The sequence below is a fragment of the Saccopteryx leptura genome, chromosome X, assembly GCF_036850995.1.
Source record: "Saccopteryx leptura isolate mSacLep1 chromosome X, mSacLep1_pri_phased_curated, whole genome shotgun sequence".
NCBI lineage: Eukaryota > Metazoa > Chordata > Mammalia > Chiroptera > Emballonuridae > Saccopteryx > Saccopteryx leptura.
Window position 1 is genome coordinate 43,597,853 of NC_089516.1, and position 12,468 is coordinate 43,610,320.

General features: G+C 51.5%; 2 protein-coding genes and 1 non-coding gene across 5 annotated transcripts; 2 read left to right on the forward strand and 1 right to left on the reverse strand.

Moving 5' to 3' along the window:
• Nucleotides 1-1,507: 1,507 nt before the first annotated feature.
• On the reverse strand, nt 1,508-1,614 carry LOC136386580 (U6 spliceosomal RNA). The gene has a single exon (XR_010747950.1). It is a non-coding gene; the product is annotated as a U6 spliceosomal RNA (small nuclear RNA).
• Nucleotides 1,615-5,054: 3,440 nt separating this feature from the next.
• On the forward strand, nt 5,055-8,862 carry WDR45 (WD repeat domain 45). 3 transcript variants are annotated; one of them, XM_066357525.1, is made up of 10 exons: nt 5,055-5,244; nt 5,380-5,454; nt 5,544-5,648; nt 6,541-6,649; nt 6,770-6,864; nt 7,368-7,447; nt 7,558-7,766; nt 7,846-7,947; nt 8,021-8,182; nt 8,428-8,862. In XM_066357525.1, the coding sequence occupies exons 1-10, from the start codon at nt 5,190-5,192 to the stop codon at nt 8,471-8,473; spliced, it is 1,038 nt and encodes a 345-aa protein (XP_066213622.1). In that variant the 5' UTR covers nt 5,055-5,189; the 3' UTR covers nt 8,474-8,862. The 3 variants fall into 3 exon arrangements, with proteins under 3 accessions (XP_066213622.1, XP_066213620.1, XP_066213621.1); XM_066357523.1 differs by having other exon boundaries at nt 8,037-8,182; XM_066357524.1 differs by having other exon boundaries at nt 6,544-6,649; nt 8,037-8,182.
• A 399-nt stretch (nt 8,863-9,261) lies between these two features.
• PRAF2 (PRA1 domain family member 2) lies at nt 9,262-12,211 on the forward strand. Its single transcript, XM_066357526.1, has 3 exons — nt 9,262-9,572; nt 10,662-10,879; nt 11,291-12,211. The coding sequence occupies exons 1-3, from the start codon at nt 9,394-9,396 to the stop codon at nt 11,428-11,430; spliced, it is 537 nt and encodes a 178-aa protein (XP_066213623.1). The 5' UTR covers nt 9,262-9,393; the 3' UTR covers nt 11,431-12,211.
• The last annotated feature ends 257 nt before the right edge of the window (nt 12,212-12,468 follow it).

Sequence of the window (12,468 nt, forward strand, 5' to 3'; positions counted from 1 at the left end):
AGGATTACTTAGTACTAACTTAGTCTTTGCTGAAGGTTAAGGTTTTTGGGAATTAAGAGTTCTGATGAATTAGAAAGGAATTGTATGGTTTTGATAATAGAAGGTATAAGGTGTAGAGGTACTTTTGAAAAGGAAAGGAAAAAGCAAGTTGTTATGAAGGCCAGTTATTTCTGGATAAGAAAGTGCATAAAAGTTGAAGGTTTGTGTAAGTTACAGAAGGTTTGTGTAAGTTGCAGAAGGTTTGTATAAGTTGTAAGAAGTTAGTACAGAGAAGAAAAATACAAGGCAGAAAGAAATTAGTCCGTAAAGCTTGTAGTACTAAGGGCACACTATCATCGTGCCAGCACATACTAGGGAGGACCCCTGACCTAATTAGCTTATAGCTACAGCTAAAGTAGAAAATTCTCATGAGCCCCAGCCTTATACCATTCTCCCCACTGATGAAGAATCAAGGATTTGATTTATGCCCAAAAGAGATGGGGGAATGTTAGATTCAGGGAGTACTGACATGCTGGGGCTGCCAAGAGTGTACAAGGTCCCTGTGACGCTGAGAACAAAGAGTTCAGCAACATCCTGTATTGAGTCAGAGACCCTTATCAGAAATTTATGTTTAAAATTCTCCACTGAGTAATACCCCCCCCCCGTAACTGCGCACGACCTCCCTAGCCAATGACTAACAGCCACATCAGCTTCTGTATGATGCTTGCTCATCCTAGACAGCCACCCTATAAAAAGGAGCCATTTTAGAAGTTCGGGGCTGCAGTGTGCCCCCGTGTGGGTTAGCTGCAGTCCCTGCGCAGGTTTGGGGGGCTGCAGTCCCTGCGCAGTTTGTTGGCTGCGCAGGTTTGGTTGGCTGCAGTGCTCCAGTCTCTTCGGAGGCGTGGGTTGCCTGCAGTCCCTGTGCAGGTTTGGGGGCTGCAGTGCTCCCTTGCATGGGTTGCCTGCAGTCCCTGTGCAGGTCTGCAATAAAACTGATTCAAATTTACTTTGTGTCTGCTGTGGCCTATCTCGTTAGGATGTAACAGTGGGTGGCAGAATACCATCCATGGTTTCTCAAGGCCAAGGGTGGATGGCCTCAGCTTTCAAGGTATCCAGGGCCGACCCGCCTGGACGGTTCCCAGTCCTCTCTAGGAGCCTGGGAGGATTACATATAAACAGGGCACGGCTACCTCGGAGGTCCAAGTCTCGCTATTCCCACAGAGTTCACTCCTGGAGCTCTCCGAGCTGGACCAAGATGGGAAATCCTCCACCCTTTCCGGTTCAGCTAGGAGAAGGCTCTCTCGCCCACCCCTTTTAGTTTCTATTAGACACTCATGGCCTTGCAAAGCCTCTTCTGCTTGTCTGTGCCCTCCTATAAAAAGGCCGTTTTCACTTGCATTGCCGTAAAGCAGTGGTCCCCAACCCCCGGGTCATGGACCGGTACCAGTCCGCAGAGAAAGAATAAATAACTTACATTATTTCCGTTTTATTTATATTTAAGTCTGAATGATGTTTTACTATTATTTTTTTAAATATAGAACGCTTCATGAGTTTGCGTGTCATCCTTGTGCAGGGGCCATGCTAATCTTCTCTGTATCGTTCCAATTTCAGTATATGTGCTGCCGAAGCGAGTACGATGTTTTTATCTTTAAAATGACCAGATTCCCTCTGTTACATCCGTCTATGACTCACTCTTGATGCTTGTCTCGGTCACGTGATACATTTATCCGTCCCACCCTAAAGGCCAGTCCGTGAAAATATTTTCTGACATTAAACCGGTCCATGGCCCAAAAAAGGTTGGGGACCACTGCCCTGAAGCACCAAAACCTGAACGGGGAGGAACGCGACCTCGTCTTCCTGCCAGGATGAGTCATTTCCTGTGACAGACTCCCTCCCCCGGAAGTGAGACCTGATGTAAACACGGGCGCCGGGTGTCAAGGCCCTGGAGGTCAGAAAGCCGGGCCGCAGGCGGCACCGAGAGCTAGGCCTTTGATCGGTAGCACGGGAGTCAGGTCAGTACAGATGGCGGGGAGCTGGGGCACAAGCCCAGAATTGGTCGGAGTTTGGGCGTAAACTGGGGGACCTTTTCAGCAAGATTTCTTGGTGGATGTGGGGATCTAGGACAAGGATCTTGAGTGGGTGCTGGTGTTGGAAAGAGTATGAGTGTTGTCTTGGACATGAACAAATACTGGGGGCGGGGGGGGGGTGTGAAGCATCCCCGGACAGGGTTCTTGGGTGGTGCGGATCTTTGGAATGGGAGACCAAAAGAGGGGATTTTGGAAGGTGGGGCTGTCAGAAGAATGGGTCTTTGGGGAGTGAAGTGGTCCGGGCGAGGTGGTAGAGGGGGGAAGGTAGGAGGTTTGGGCTCTTGGGAGATAGAGAGAGGCATGCCTGCACAGAGGTCTTGGGAGGTCGGAGTTTGAAGGGAGTATGGGGGCTCCAGGATACAAATCTTAAAGAGATCCAGAGTAGGAGTCTGGATTGAGTTATCCAGGTAGTGATTTTAGGAGGTGTATCCTGGACAATGGTCCGAAGGGAGTAGGGGTGCCCTGGGGCAGGATCCTGGGGAGAGGACAAGGAGTCTGGAGGAGGACTCTATCAACAAAAGAGTCCAGTTTGGCTCAAATAAACTCATAAAAATTCTCTACAAAAAAAAAAAAAAAAAAAAAAAAAGAGTCCAGACCTATTGAGAATTTTTATGAGTTTATTTGAGCCAAGACTGACTACAGTTGCCAGGAAACAAGATCTCAAATGCTTTGGAGAGTAACAGTTGCAGTTTCTTTTATGTATTTGAGATTAAGGTGAGAACATAAGAACAATTATATTAAGGTGCGAGTAAGCAAGGTGGGGATTGGATTAGAAGGCAGGGTCTGAAAGGTGGAGTTTCAAAGGTGCAATTATATTAAGGTGCGAGAAAGCAAGGTGGGGATTGGATTAGAAGGCAGGGTCTGAAAGGTGGAGTTTCAAAGGTGCATTAATCTAGACGGACAGGGCTTGCTTAAGGCAAAGATAAACCTTTTGCTAAAGAATTTATTGCCCTGGCCTCGGGTAGTTCAGTTAGAGCATCTAACCGTTAGAGCATCATCCTGATATGCCAAGGTTGTGAGTTTGACCCCCGGTCAGGACACATACAAGAATCAACCAATCAGCCTTACCTGTTGTGGCACAGCGGATAAAGCATTGACCTGGAATGCCAAGGTCGCTGGTTCAAAGCCCTGGGCTTGCCTAGTCAAGGCACATACAACAAGCAATCAATGAACAACTAAAGTGTAGCAACTATGAGTTGACACTTCTTGCTTCTCCCACCCTCTCTGCAAAATTAATAAGTAAAGTCTTTTCTTTTTCTTCTTTTCCAAGTGAGAGGAGGGGAGTCAGAGAGACAGAGTCCCACATGCACTCCAACTGGGATCCACCAAACAACCCCTGTCAGGGGCCAATGGTCAGCCCATCTGGGGCCATGCTCACAACTGAGCTATTTTTAGTGCCTGAGGCTGAGGCTCCGGAGCCATCCTCAGTGCCTGGGGTCGATGCACTGGAACCAATCAAGCCATGACTGCAGGGGGGGAAGAGAGGAAGGGGAGAGATGGAGAAATAGATGGTTGTCTCTCCTGTGTGTCCTGACTGGGAATTGAACCCTGAACATACACACGCTGGGCCAACATTCTACTACTGAGCTAACTGGCCAGGACCAATAAGTAAAAATCTTTTTTTTTTCTTTTTAAAAAGAATCAACCAGTGAATGCATAAATGAATAGAAAAACAAATTAATCTCTCCCCCCAACCCCTCAAATTAATAAATGAAAAGTTAGCCTGGCCTGTGGTGGCACAGTGGATAGAGTGTCAACCTGGAATGCTGAGGTTGCTGGTTCAAAGCCCTGGGCTGGCCTAGTCAAGGCATATATGGCAGCAATCAATGAACAACTAAAGTGAAGCAGCTATGAGTTGGTATTTCTCGCTCCCCCACCCCTCTTTCTTTATTCTCTTAAAATCAATAAATGAAATATTTAAAATAAATAAATGAAAAGCTAAAAAAAAGGTATGTGCCTGTGGTGTGACTATCCACCATGACCTGCCCAGTTAGGAATTTATGATCGGATCATCCTGTGTGGTTACTTTCTGTAGAACTCCTTTTTTGTCCACAAATCTTAGGGGAACAGGATTCCTGGAGGTAGGTCCGACCCAACCCATGTTGGAGTCAGGAAGAGCAGAGCACATTGAAGAGGATGTCCCAGGGGTGGGCGATTTGGAATGATAGAGGATTCTAACGTAGGGTCTTTACGGCATAAGGGGAACTGGGGAAACATCCAGGCTGGTCCTGGTGGGGCATGAGAGGGGGTCATCTCGAGGTAGGCATGGCGTCCTGAAGTGCTTTGGGGAAACCTGTGAGGAGAGAAGATGTGAGAGCACTGTAGGGCGGTGGAACAGGTTGTGGGATTCAGAAGGGCATGAGGAGGGAAGTTCCTGTGGGCAGTGGACCAACCATAGCTGGTCTCAGGCCCAGGTCACTGAGGTGCAGGAAGAGGTGGATGTTCTATCCCCTCTCCCCATTTGTTGACCAGTGGAGTTGGGTGCTTGTTTTAGGTGTGAGGATGAGAAGGGGGGTGGGGGGTGATTCCAGGCCATGCTGGGCATTGTGGGCAGGATTGCCTGGGGGTGGAGAGGAGATATCACTGGGCAGTTACTTTCGTGTTTTTTTTTATTTTACTTATTCATTTTAGAGAGGAGAGAGAGAGAGGAGAGAGAGAAGGGGGGAGGAGCTGGAAGCATCAACTCCCATATGTGCCTTGACCAGGCAAGCCCAGGGTTTCGAACCGGCAATCTCAGCATTTCCAGGTCGACGCTTTATCCACTGCGCCACCACAGGTCAGGCTGGGCAGTTACTTTCTTACTGCTTTCTGATAAGCAGTTTGTGAGGGCTGAGGAGTAAGGAAGGGGGGGCGTCCCGGTCAGAATATCCCTGGAGCTGGGGTCAGCCAAATGTAAGAAGATGGGGAGGTCCCTGGCTATGTTGTTTGGGGTCTTGGGGGCTTAGAATGGAGACCCCAGGACTCTTTCCCCTGTTTTTGTCTTTGCAGTCCTGCCACAGTAAGCAGATAGCTGAGTGGGAGGAGAAAGAAGAAATCAAGGACAGGAGTTCTAGGAGTTGGAGGGCAGATCCAGGACTCTTTCCAACCCTACCGCATTTGTTTCCAGGAAAGCGATCCTGGATCATGACTCAACAGCCACTTCGAGGAGTGACCAGCCTGCGTTTCAACCAAGACCAAAGTGAGAGAGTCTTGTGCCTGTATCCTTGTGGGAGGGAAGGAGGAAGGGAGAGAGTGGTCAGTGGTGGGTGTTAAGCAGCCCTAGCTTTCCACCTGGGCATCCTCTGAGGCATCCTGGATTCCTCCCATTCCCTAGGCTGCTTTTGCTGCGCCATGGAGACAGGCGTGCGCATCTATAACGTGGAGCCATTGATGGAGAAGGGGCATCTGGGTGAGCCATTGGTGGAAGAAAGGCAATGGGCAGAAGGGACGGGCTGGGCATTGGCTCCCACTTCTGCTGACACCCTGGTCCTTGTCCAGACCATGAGCAGGTGGGCAGCATGGGCCTGGTGGAAATGCTGCACCGCTCCAACCTGCTGGCCCTGGTGGGCGGTGGTAGCAGCCCCAAGTTCTCAGAGATCTCAGGTAAGTTCCCTCACCTCATCCCGCCCTTGGCCCAGATTCCCTGGAATCCTGGCATCTCCCAGGCACCCCAAAGCACTGGCAGATGAAGATGTCAGAGCCCTTTAGAGTCACACAGTGAGGCCTACAGCTTGGAAGTCATGGATCTTATAGCCTAAGAAACTTGTTTTGTCTTCATTTAACAAACATTAACTGAATGCCTTTTGTACGCCATGTCTTTACCTAAAGTGTGCTTGCTGTGAGCCTAGTACTGTTCTAAGCACTTTACAGGTATTAACGCACTTAACTTCATAGTAACTCAATGTAATAGTAAGTATCACTATCCCCATTACTGCAGATGAAGAAACTGAGACCCAGAGAGAGGTTCAGTGACCTATCAAAGATCATACGACTAGTAGGTTTTAATATCTTGGAGCTGTCTCCCCAATGCCCACTTGCCTTGAACCTCAAGCACTATCTTGTTTTAAGGGTTTTTTGTTGATCCCATTAGGACATGGCAAGAGACTTGCCCTAGGTAAGTCAGAGCCTAGGATTTCTCACAGAAATTTCAGGAGTATAGGGACTAAGACCCTGGAAGCAGAAATCGTAACAGGAAGTTACAGGCCTGGGTGCGAGTCCCTGCTTGCTTGCTAATGGGCTGGGAGGTCCTTGGCTAAATACTCAACTGCTTTAGCTTTAGGTTTTTTTGCCTGTAAATGGGTACAACCTAGAACCTGTTCTAGAACCTGTTCTCTCAGGAATCACACGCACCAGTGCTCATGCTGTGTGAGGCTCACATTGTGTATTAGTGTAAACACGGGAGTTGAGGTCCCACGGGGAGTAGGGGTGGGTCTTGTGTCACCAGGGCTGCCCTTCAGCTTAAATCTTGGCCCCGACAATGCACCCACCTGCCCAGCAGTGCTGATCTGGGACGATGCTCGGGAAGGCAAGGACTCCAAGGACAAGCTGGTGCTGGAGTTCACCTTCACCAAGCCAGTTCTGGCTGTGCGCATGCGCCATGAAAAGTGAGCCTGAGAACTAGGGGTGGGGGAGGTGGGAGGTCCCCACAGCAGGTGAGAAGGTTAGTCCTGCCTGGGCGTCCTGCCCTCCCCTCATGGCTGTCCTGTGTTGTGTGATGCCCACAGAATCGTGATTGTGCTGAGGAACCGCATCTATGTGTACTCCTTTCCCGACAATCCCCGAAAGCTGTTTGAGTTTGACACCCGAGACAACCCAAAGGGTGAGAGGACCCAGATATCCAGGAGTGAGGACAGGAGGCAGTGGATGGGGTGGAGGGGACGAAATGAGAAAATGGAAGGGGCATGCTGAGAGAGAAATGGGAAAAGAGGCAGGGAGAGAGTCTGCACAGCGACACCCATTTGGCCTGAGACACACATTCCCCATCTCTGCGTCTTTCCGTCCCTTAGCCAGTTCTCTCTCCCCATGCTTAGCCCTGCCTCACCCATGAGTGCCCCAGATAACAGATCAAAACACTTAGTAAGCACATGGGTGGGTGTTTCATGGATCCCTGGGCCTCCTGTGGCTGCCACAGCTGTGTCGGGAAGAAGGGAATATGCTCGCAGGTGGGGAGCACAGCTGAGGGCAGCCCCCTGAGCATTTTGTGGGTGACATGTATCATGGAAGGTTCAAGTCCAGCCTTTACCCAGCTCTGTCCATTCTGAGACACTGGCTGGCCCCTGCCTCCCCTTCCCCAGCCCACGCCCCACTTTACCTTCACACTAGGGCTCTGTGATCTTTGCCCCAGCCTGGAAAAACAACTCCTAGTGTTCCCAGGACACAAGTGTGGGAGTCTGCAACTTGTGGTGAGTTTTCCAGTGGACAGTGGGGAGGTGGATGGGCTAGTTCTCCCTGTGGAGTTTGGGACTCTGCCCTCCACAGGAGCCCAAGCCCAAACTGCTCCCTTCTACCACAGGACCTGGCGAGCACAAAGCCCGGCACATCATCTGCTCCATTTACCATCAATGCACATCAGAGCGATGTGGCCTGTGTGTCCCTAAACCAGCCAGGCACCGTAGTAGCCTCAGCCTCCCAGAAGGGCACCCTTATTCGCCTTTTTGACACACAGTCCAAGGAGAAACTGGTTGAACTGCGCCGAGGCACTGATCCTGCCACACTATACTGGTGAGCACAGGGTATGTGTGGTAGGCCACTGACTCCGTGCCACATGACATGTGGGCGTCATTGTTAGTCTGTCTTCCAGCATCAACTTCAGCCATGACTCCTCCTTCCTGTGCGCTTCCAGTGATAAGGGCACAGTCCATATCTTTGCTCTCAAGGATACCCGCCTCAACCGCCGCTCTGCGTGAGTACCCCCAGCCCCTGCCGCACCCTACCATGTCCCTATCCCCCTGCCTATGTACCACACCTGGGCTTAGTCAGTGCTGCCTGCAGGCTGGCTCGCGTGGGCAAAGTCGGACCTATGATTGGACAGTACGTGGACTCTCAGTGGAGCCTGGCAAGCTTCACTGTGCCTGCCGAGTCAGCCTGCATCTGCGCATTCGGTCGCAACACTTCCAAGAATGTCAACTCTGTCATTGGTGAGTGGGACTAACCCTTGACTAGGGATAGTGCATGGGCAAAGTCCTGCAGGTTGAATCTGAAAGAATTTTAGGGAATACAAAGCCTGAAGAAGCTAGAGTGGGTGGTTCAACTCTGTTATCAGTGAGGGGAATGGCATGTGGGCAAAGGCCTGGAAAGAGACCATAGGCCATGGGACACCTGGATTCAAGTGTGTGGCTTTGGCAGCCTCTAACTTTTTACTGATCTTCCCCTCCTCCTCCAGCCATCTGTGTAGATGGGACCTTCCACAAATATGTCTTCACTCCTGATGGAAACTGCAACAGAGAGGCTTTCGATGTGTACCTTGACATCTGTGATGATGATGACTTTTAAGGACCCCGTGGGTTGTGCTAGGGACTTTTAGTAACAGAGGCAAAGAAAGCACTTATGGGGATGGGAGTGCTAGAAACCAGCTGCTGGCAAGCACTAATGGGGCAGGTGCGCACTTTCCACTCTACAGAACAATGCTTAAACAGCTCATTTCCCCCAAGCACCTATTGATGATTGTGTCCTTAGGGGCTGTGTGCCCACAGGTTCAGGCTGGGGACCCAGAGAGACAGCAGATGCTCTAAGGCTCCCAACCTAGAGAAGACTACTAAGGGCCCAGCGGGAGTGTCCTAATCCAACCTGTAGGGATTAAAAAAAAAAAACTACAAAATTTCCCAGAAAGAGCTAATCTCTGATATGATGAATAAGAATAAAAAGCCCTTAATAGTATTTATCGCTGGACCTCGGGGGTGGGGCCTGGAGGATAAGTCTGAAAAGGCACTGCAGGAGTTTCCAGGAAAGGTGTGACCCTCTTGGACAGAAAGGAAGTGGGATCCTCCTCCGGTGCTTCTGACAGTACCTGCAATCATCTCTGCTACATCCATATGTCTGGCTGCTGTTATTGCGCCACCAGCGTCGCCCAAAACAATCGCCTTGGCGCCCCCACCCGGGGCATGGATGGGAACGGCTCGCCACACTGCCGAAACTTAGTTTCCCGGCAGTCCTTGCTGCCTAACAATTTTTTACGTTTGCTTTTCTGGTCACGTGTGTTGCTGCGCCTGCGCCGTTAGCCTGGGTGGGTAGCGTAGCCGCCGCCTCTCTCAGACTCCATTTCCCGGTGTCCGCCGCGGTGGCGCACTGTTTAACGGGTGTTGTAGTCCCGTTGTTCTCCTGGCTGGTCCAGCTACCATCAACTCGCAGGATGTCGGAGGTGCGGCTGCCACCGCTACGCGCCCTGGATGACTTCATTCTGGGGTCGGCGCGTCTAGCGGCCCCGGATCCATGCGACCCTCAGCGGTGGTGCCACCGCGTCATCAACAACCTCCTCTACTACCAAACCAACTATCTTGTCTTCTTCGGCTTCGGACTTGCTCTAGCTGGGTGAGGGAAGGAGGAAGGCGCCAGTTGGCCGGGGACGCCTACAGGGCACGGAGGGTGGGCCCTCAGGATTCTGAGAACCGGGAAGGGTAACGGGGGGGGGGGGTCTGCAAAGCGCGGAAGGACAAATTCAGAAGCTATGGAAAGCTTAAGGGGCTTGGGGACGGGGACTTGAAGGGAGTGGGACCTGGTTATAAGGGCCTAGGGCCGGATACAGCCTGACTGAAGATGGCCCTAGCGGGTTAATGGGACTGAAAGGAATACCTGGGAAGAATGGAGAATGTGGAACTGAAGGGGAAAGAGCTGGAAGGTGCACCTGAAAATAAGGAGGGCTTGAAAGTGGGACGTGAGTGTGTCGGGATGGTGGGGCGATGTGAGTGATGGGGCCGGATTAAGGCGGCTCTGGAGGCCTTACTGCAGGCACAGGGACGTCCCTTTAGTCGAGTGGAAGGGTTTGGAGGGTGAACTTGTGGAAGATCTGGGCTTAGAGGAGAGTGATTGTCACGCAGTAGGAGCAGTTACCTACCTATTGGGGAACTTGAGCCAAGAGGGAGGCCCCAGGGATAGAAGGCCTGAGACCTGACAGGGATGGAGAACCTGGAGGAGGGACCTGAGTGGGATTGGAAATTAAGACTGGGACCTAAAGCCTGGAAGGGGTTCCTTTAAGGACCCTGGGCCTGGGGAGGGAAATGTGTGGACACTGAGGGCCTGGAAAAAGAATCAGCAAGGGTTGGGCTTGAAGGGTGGATTTGGGGACAGAATAGGGTGGAATACTGGAGAGGGCCTCTGAGGGGGTCAGGTCAGAAGGAAAGAGCAGGGAAGAAACCTATAAGGGTGGGAGGGCCTGTGAAGCTCAGGAAGATGGGGCTGCAAAATCGGAAAGAAAGTCCGCGGGCAGTCAGAAGTCCTGGAGGGTGGAACTGTTGTAGTCTGGGCTGGCAGGAATATTTGCCGGGCTGGAGGCGGGGGTCCGGAGAGGGGGAATCAAAGCTCTTAGATCCTGGGATCGGGTGCACTGTGGTCTAGGAGGCTTGAAGGCCGGGTGGCCCTCTCCCCGATTGGCCGACTAGCTTAGTTCTATTGTCCCCGCAGGTACATGAGCCCTCTTCATACCCTCCTAGGAGCACTGATAGTGGCGGTGGCCCTCGGGGCGCTGGTGTGGGCGGCTGAGAGTCGCGCAGCGGTGCGCCGCTGCCGCCGCAGTCACCCCACTGCGTGCCTGGCTGCAGTACTTGCCGTTGGCCTCCTGGTTCTCTGGGCAGCGGGCGGCGCTTGCATCTTCCTGCTCGGCATTGCTGGACCCGTGCTTCGTGAGTCTCCACTACCCCGAGATAGCCGGGAACAAAGCCAGCGCGTGCGCATGGCATCAGGCCCGCCCTGCTCTGGTTCCTGGGCGGAGAGGGGACTGGGAGACCCGCGGGGCATGGCCACACCCCTTTACAAAGCACCTTCCCTGGCTTCGCTCCCCTCTTTTAGAAATACCTTTCTTAATACAGCCTTTTGAGGCCTCACTCCCGGTATTAAGTGCCTTCCAGAGCCACGTCCAGTTACCATGCCCCTGTTACTAAGCGTTACTCGACCATAGTTTAAGGATCAGAGATGTACTGTCCACTGATCACTCCATTGGCCTGCCTGTTCTCTAGTTTCCCTCTGTGTGCCACCATTGGCTAAAGGCTGACGTCCCATTCCTCTGACCCCACTCCTTTTGGTATTGCCCACAGTGATTCTGGTGCATGCCTCCCTGCGCCTGCGCAACCTCAAGAACAAGCTAGAGAACAAGATCGAGAGTATTGGTCTCAAGCGGACACCAATGGGGCTGCTACTGGAGGCACTAGGACAAGAGCAAGAGGCTGGATCCTAGGGCCCTGGGGTCTGTACCCAAGACCTGGAGAATGCCCCCCCCCCTCCTGACCCATTACCAGGATTTAGAGTTCTTTCCCAGCCCTTAAAGTAGGAGCCTCTTGCCCAGTTCAAAAAGCAGGGAATCTGTATTGCCCCTCACCCCCAGATCCAAAACTGGGATATCCCTTATATACTTTATACCAAGTTTCTATTACCTAGGGGAACAGAGTCTTCCCCAGCCTTCAACTTGGGACACAGAGCCATCCACATCCAGCCCCAAAGTGGGGCCTGGAGACTCAAGTATCCATGGCCAACATCAAACTGGATAGAGATACTCCCCCAGCCCCAATCTGGGACCCACTTGTCTACCATGGTCAGCCCCAAAGCTGGGATATGGGACCAAGACATTCTGAAATCTTGAACTTTAGACCAAGGCTTTTTGAGACCACACCCCAGCTTTGAACCCAGGTCAAGGCATTGCCAAATTTTTTTAAGGTGTTAACAGGTTTTTTTTTTAAGGCATTGCCAAATCTTGACACCAGAACCCAAGTGTTGTCAGTCCCCACTCCAGGTGGAAGTCAGGTACCCTGACCCTGTTGAACCTGTTGGTTCCAATTAACCCCAACATTTCAGTCCCATTTGTCTCCCTCCAGCTCTGCTTAGGGATTCTGCCCCCACCCAGCCCCAAAGTTCCACAGCAGTGAGGACCATGGGGTGGGATAGGGGTAGCCTTGACCTGGAGTGAGGCATATATATCAGTGTTGCTGCAACAATAAAGGCTGTTACATTGCTCAAGCCAATTGGACCTCCTGGATAAAGTCTGTACATTTCAATGGCCATAGTGGCCAGCTTTTCAATTCTGCTAGATTAATTGGGTCTGTCAAATATGTGGGCTGAAGGAGTGAGCTCTCCTTCCGGGAACTTGTTCCCTCCAGAGCGGGGTTATGGATATGCAGTGTTCCCATTATCATTTGCATTAGTAAGGGCTCTTGTTCAGGGTTGGCTAGAAATCTGACCACAGGCAAAGAAATTGCCCCACATCACAAAACAAAGCCAA

Excerpts from the sequence above, each read along its gene's own strand:
- WDR45 (XM_066357523.1), top strand. The coding sequence starts at position 5,190 with ATGACTCAACAGCCACTTCGAGGAGTGACCAGCCTGCGTTTCAACCAA. Across the intron at positions 5,455-5,543 it reads GATGGAGAAGGGGCATCTGG|ACCATGAGCAGGTGGGCAGC; the intron begins GTGAGCCATTGG and ends GTCCTTGTCCAG. Across the intron at positions 6,650-6,769 it reads GTGCGCATGCGCCATGAAAA|AATCGTGATTGTGCTGAGGA; the intron begins GTGAGCCTGAGA and ends TGATGCCCACAG.
- PRAF2 (XM_066357526.1), top strand. The coding sequence starts at position 9,394 with ATGTCGGAGGTGCGGCTGCCACCGCTACGCGCCCTGGATGACTTCATT. Across the intron at positions 9,573-10,661 it reads TTCGGACTTGCTCTAGCTGG|GTACATGAGCCCTCTTCATA; the intron begins GTGAGGGAAGGA and ends TTGTCCCCGCAG. Across the intron at positions 10,880-11,290 it reads CATTGCTGGACCCGTGCTTC|TGATTCTGGTGCATGCCTCC; the intron begins GTGAGTCTCCAC and ends TATTGCCCACAG.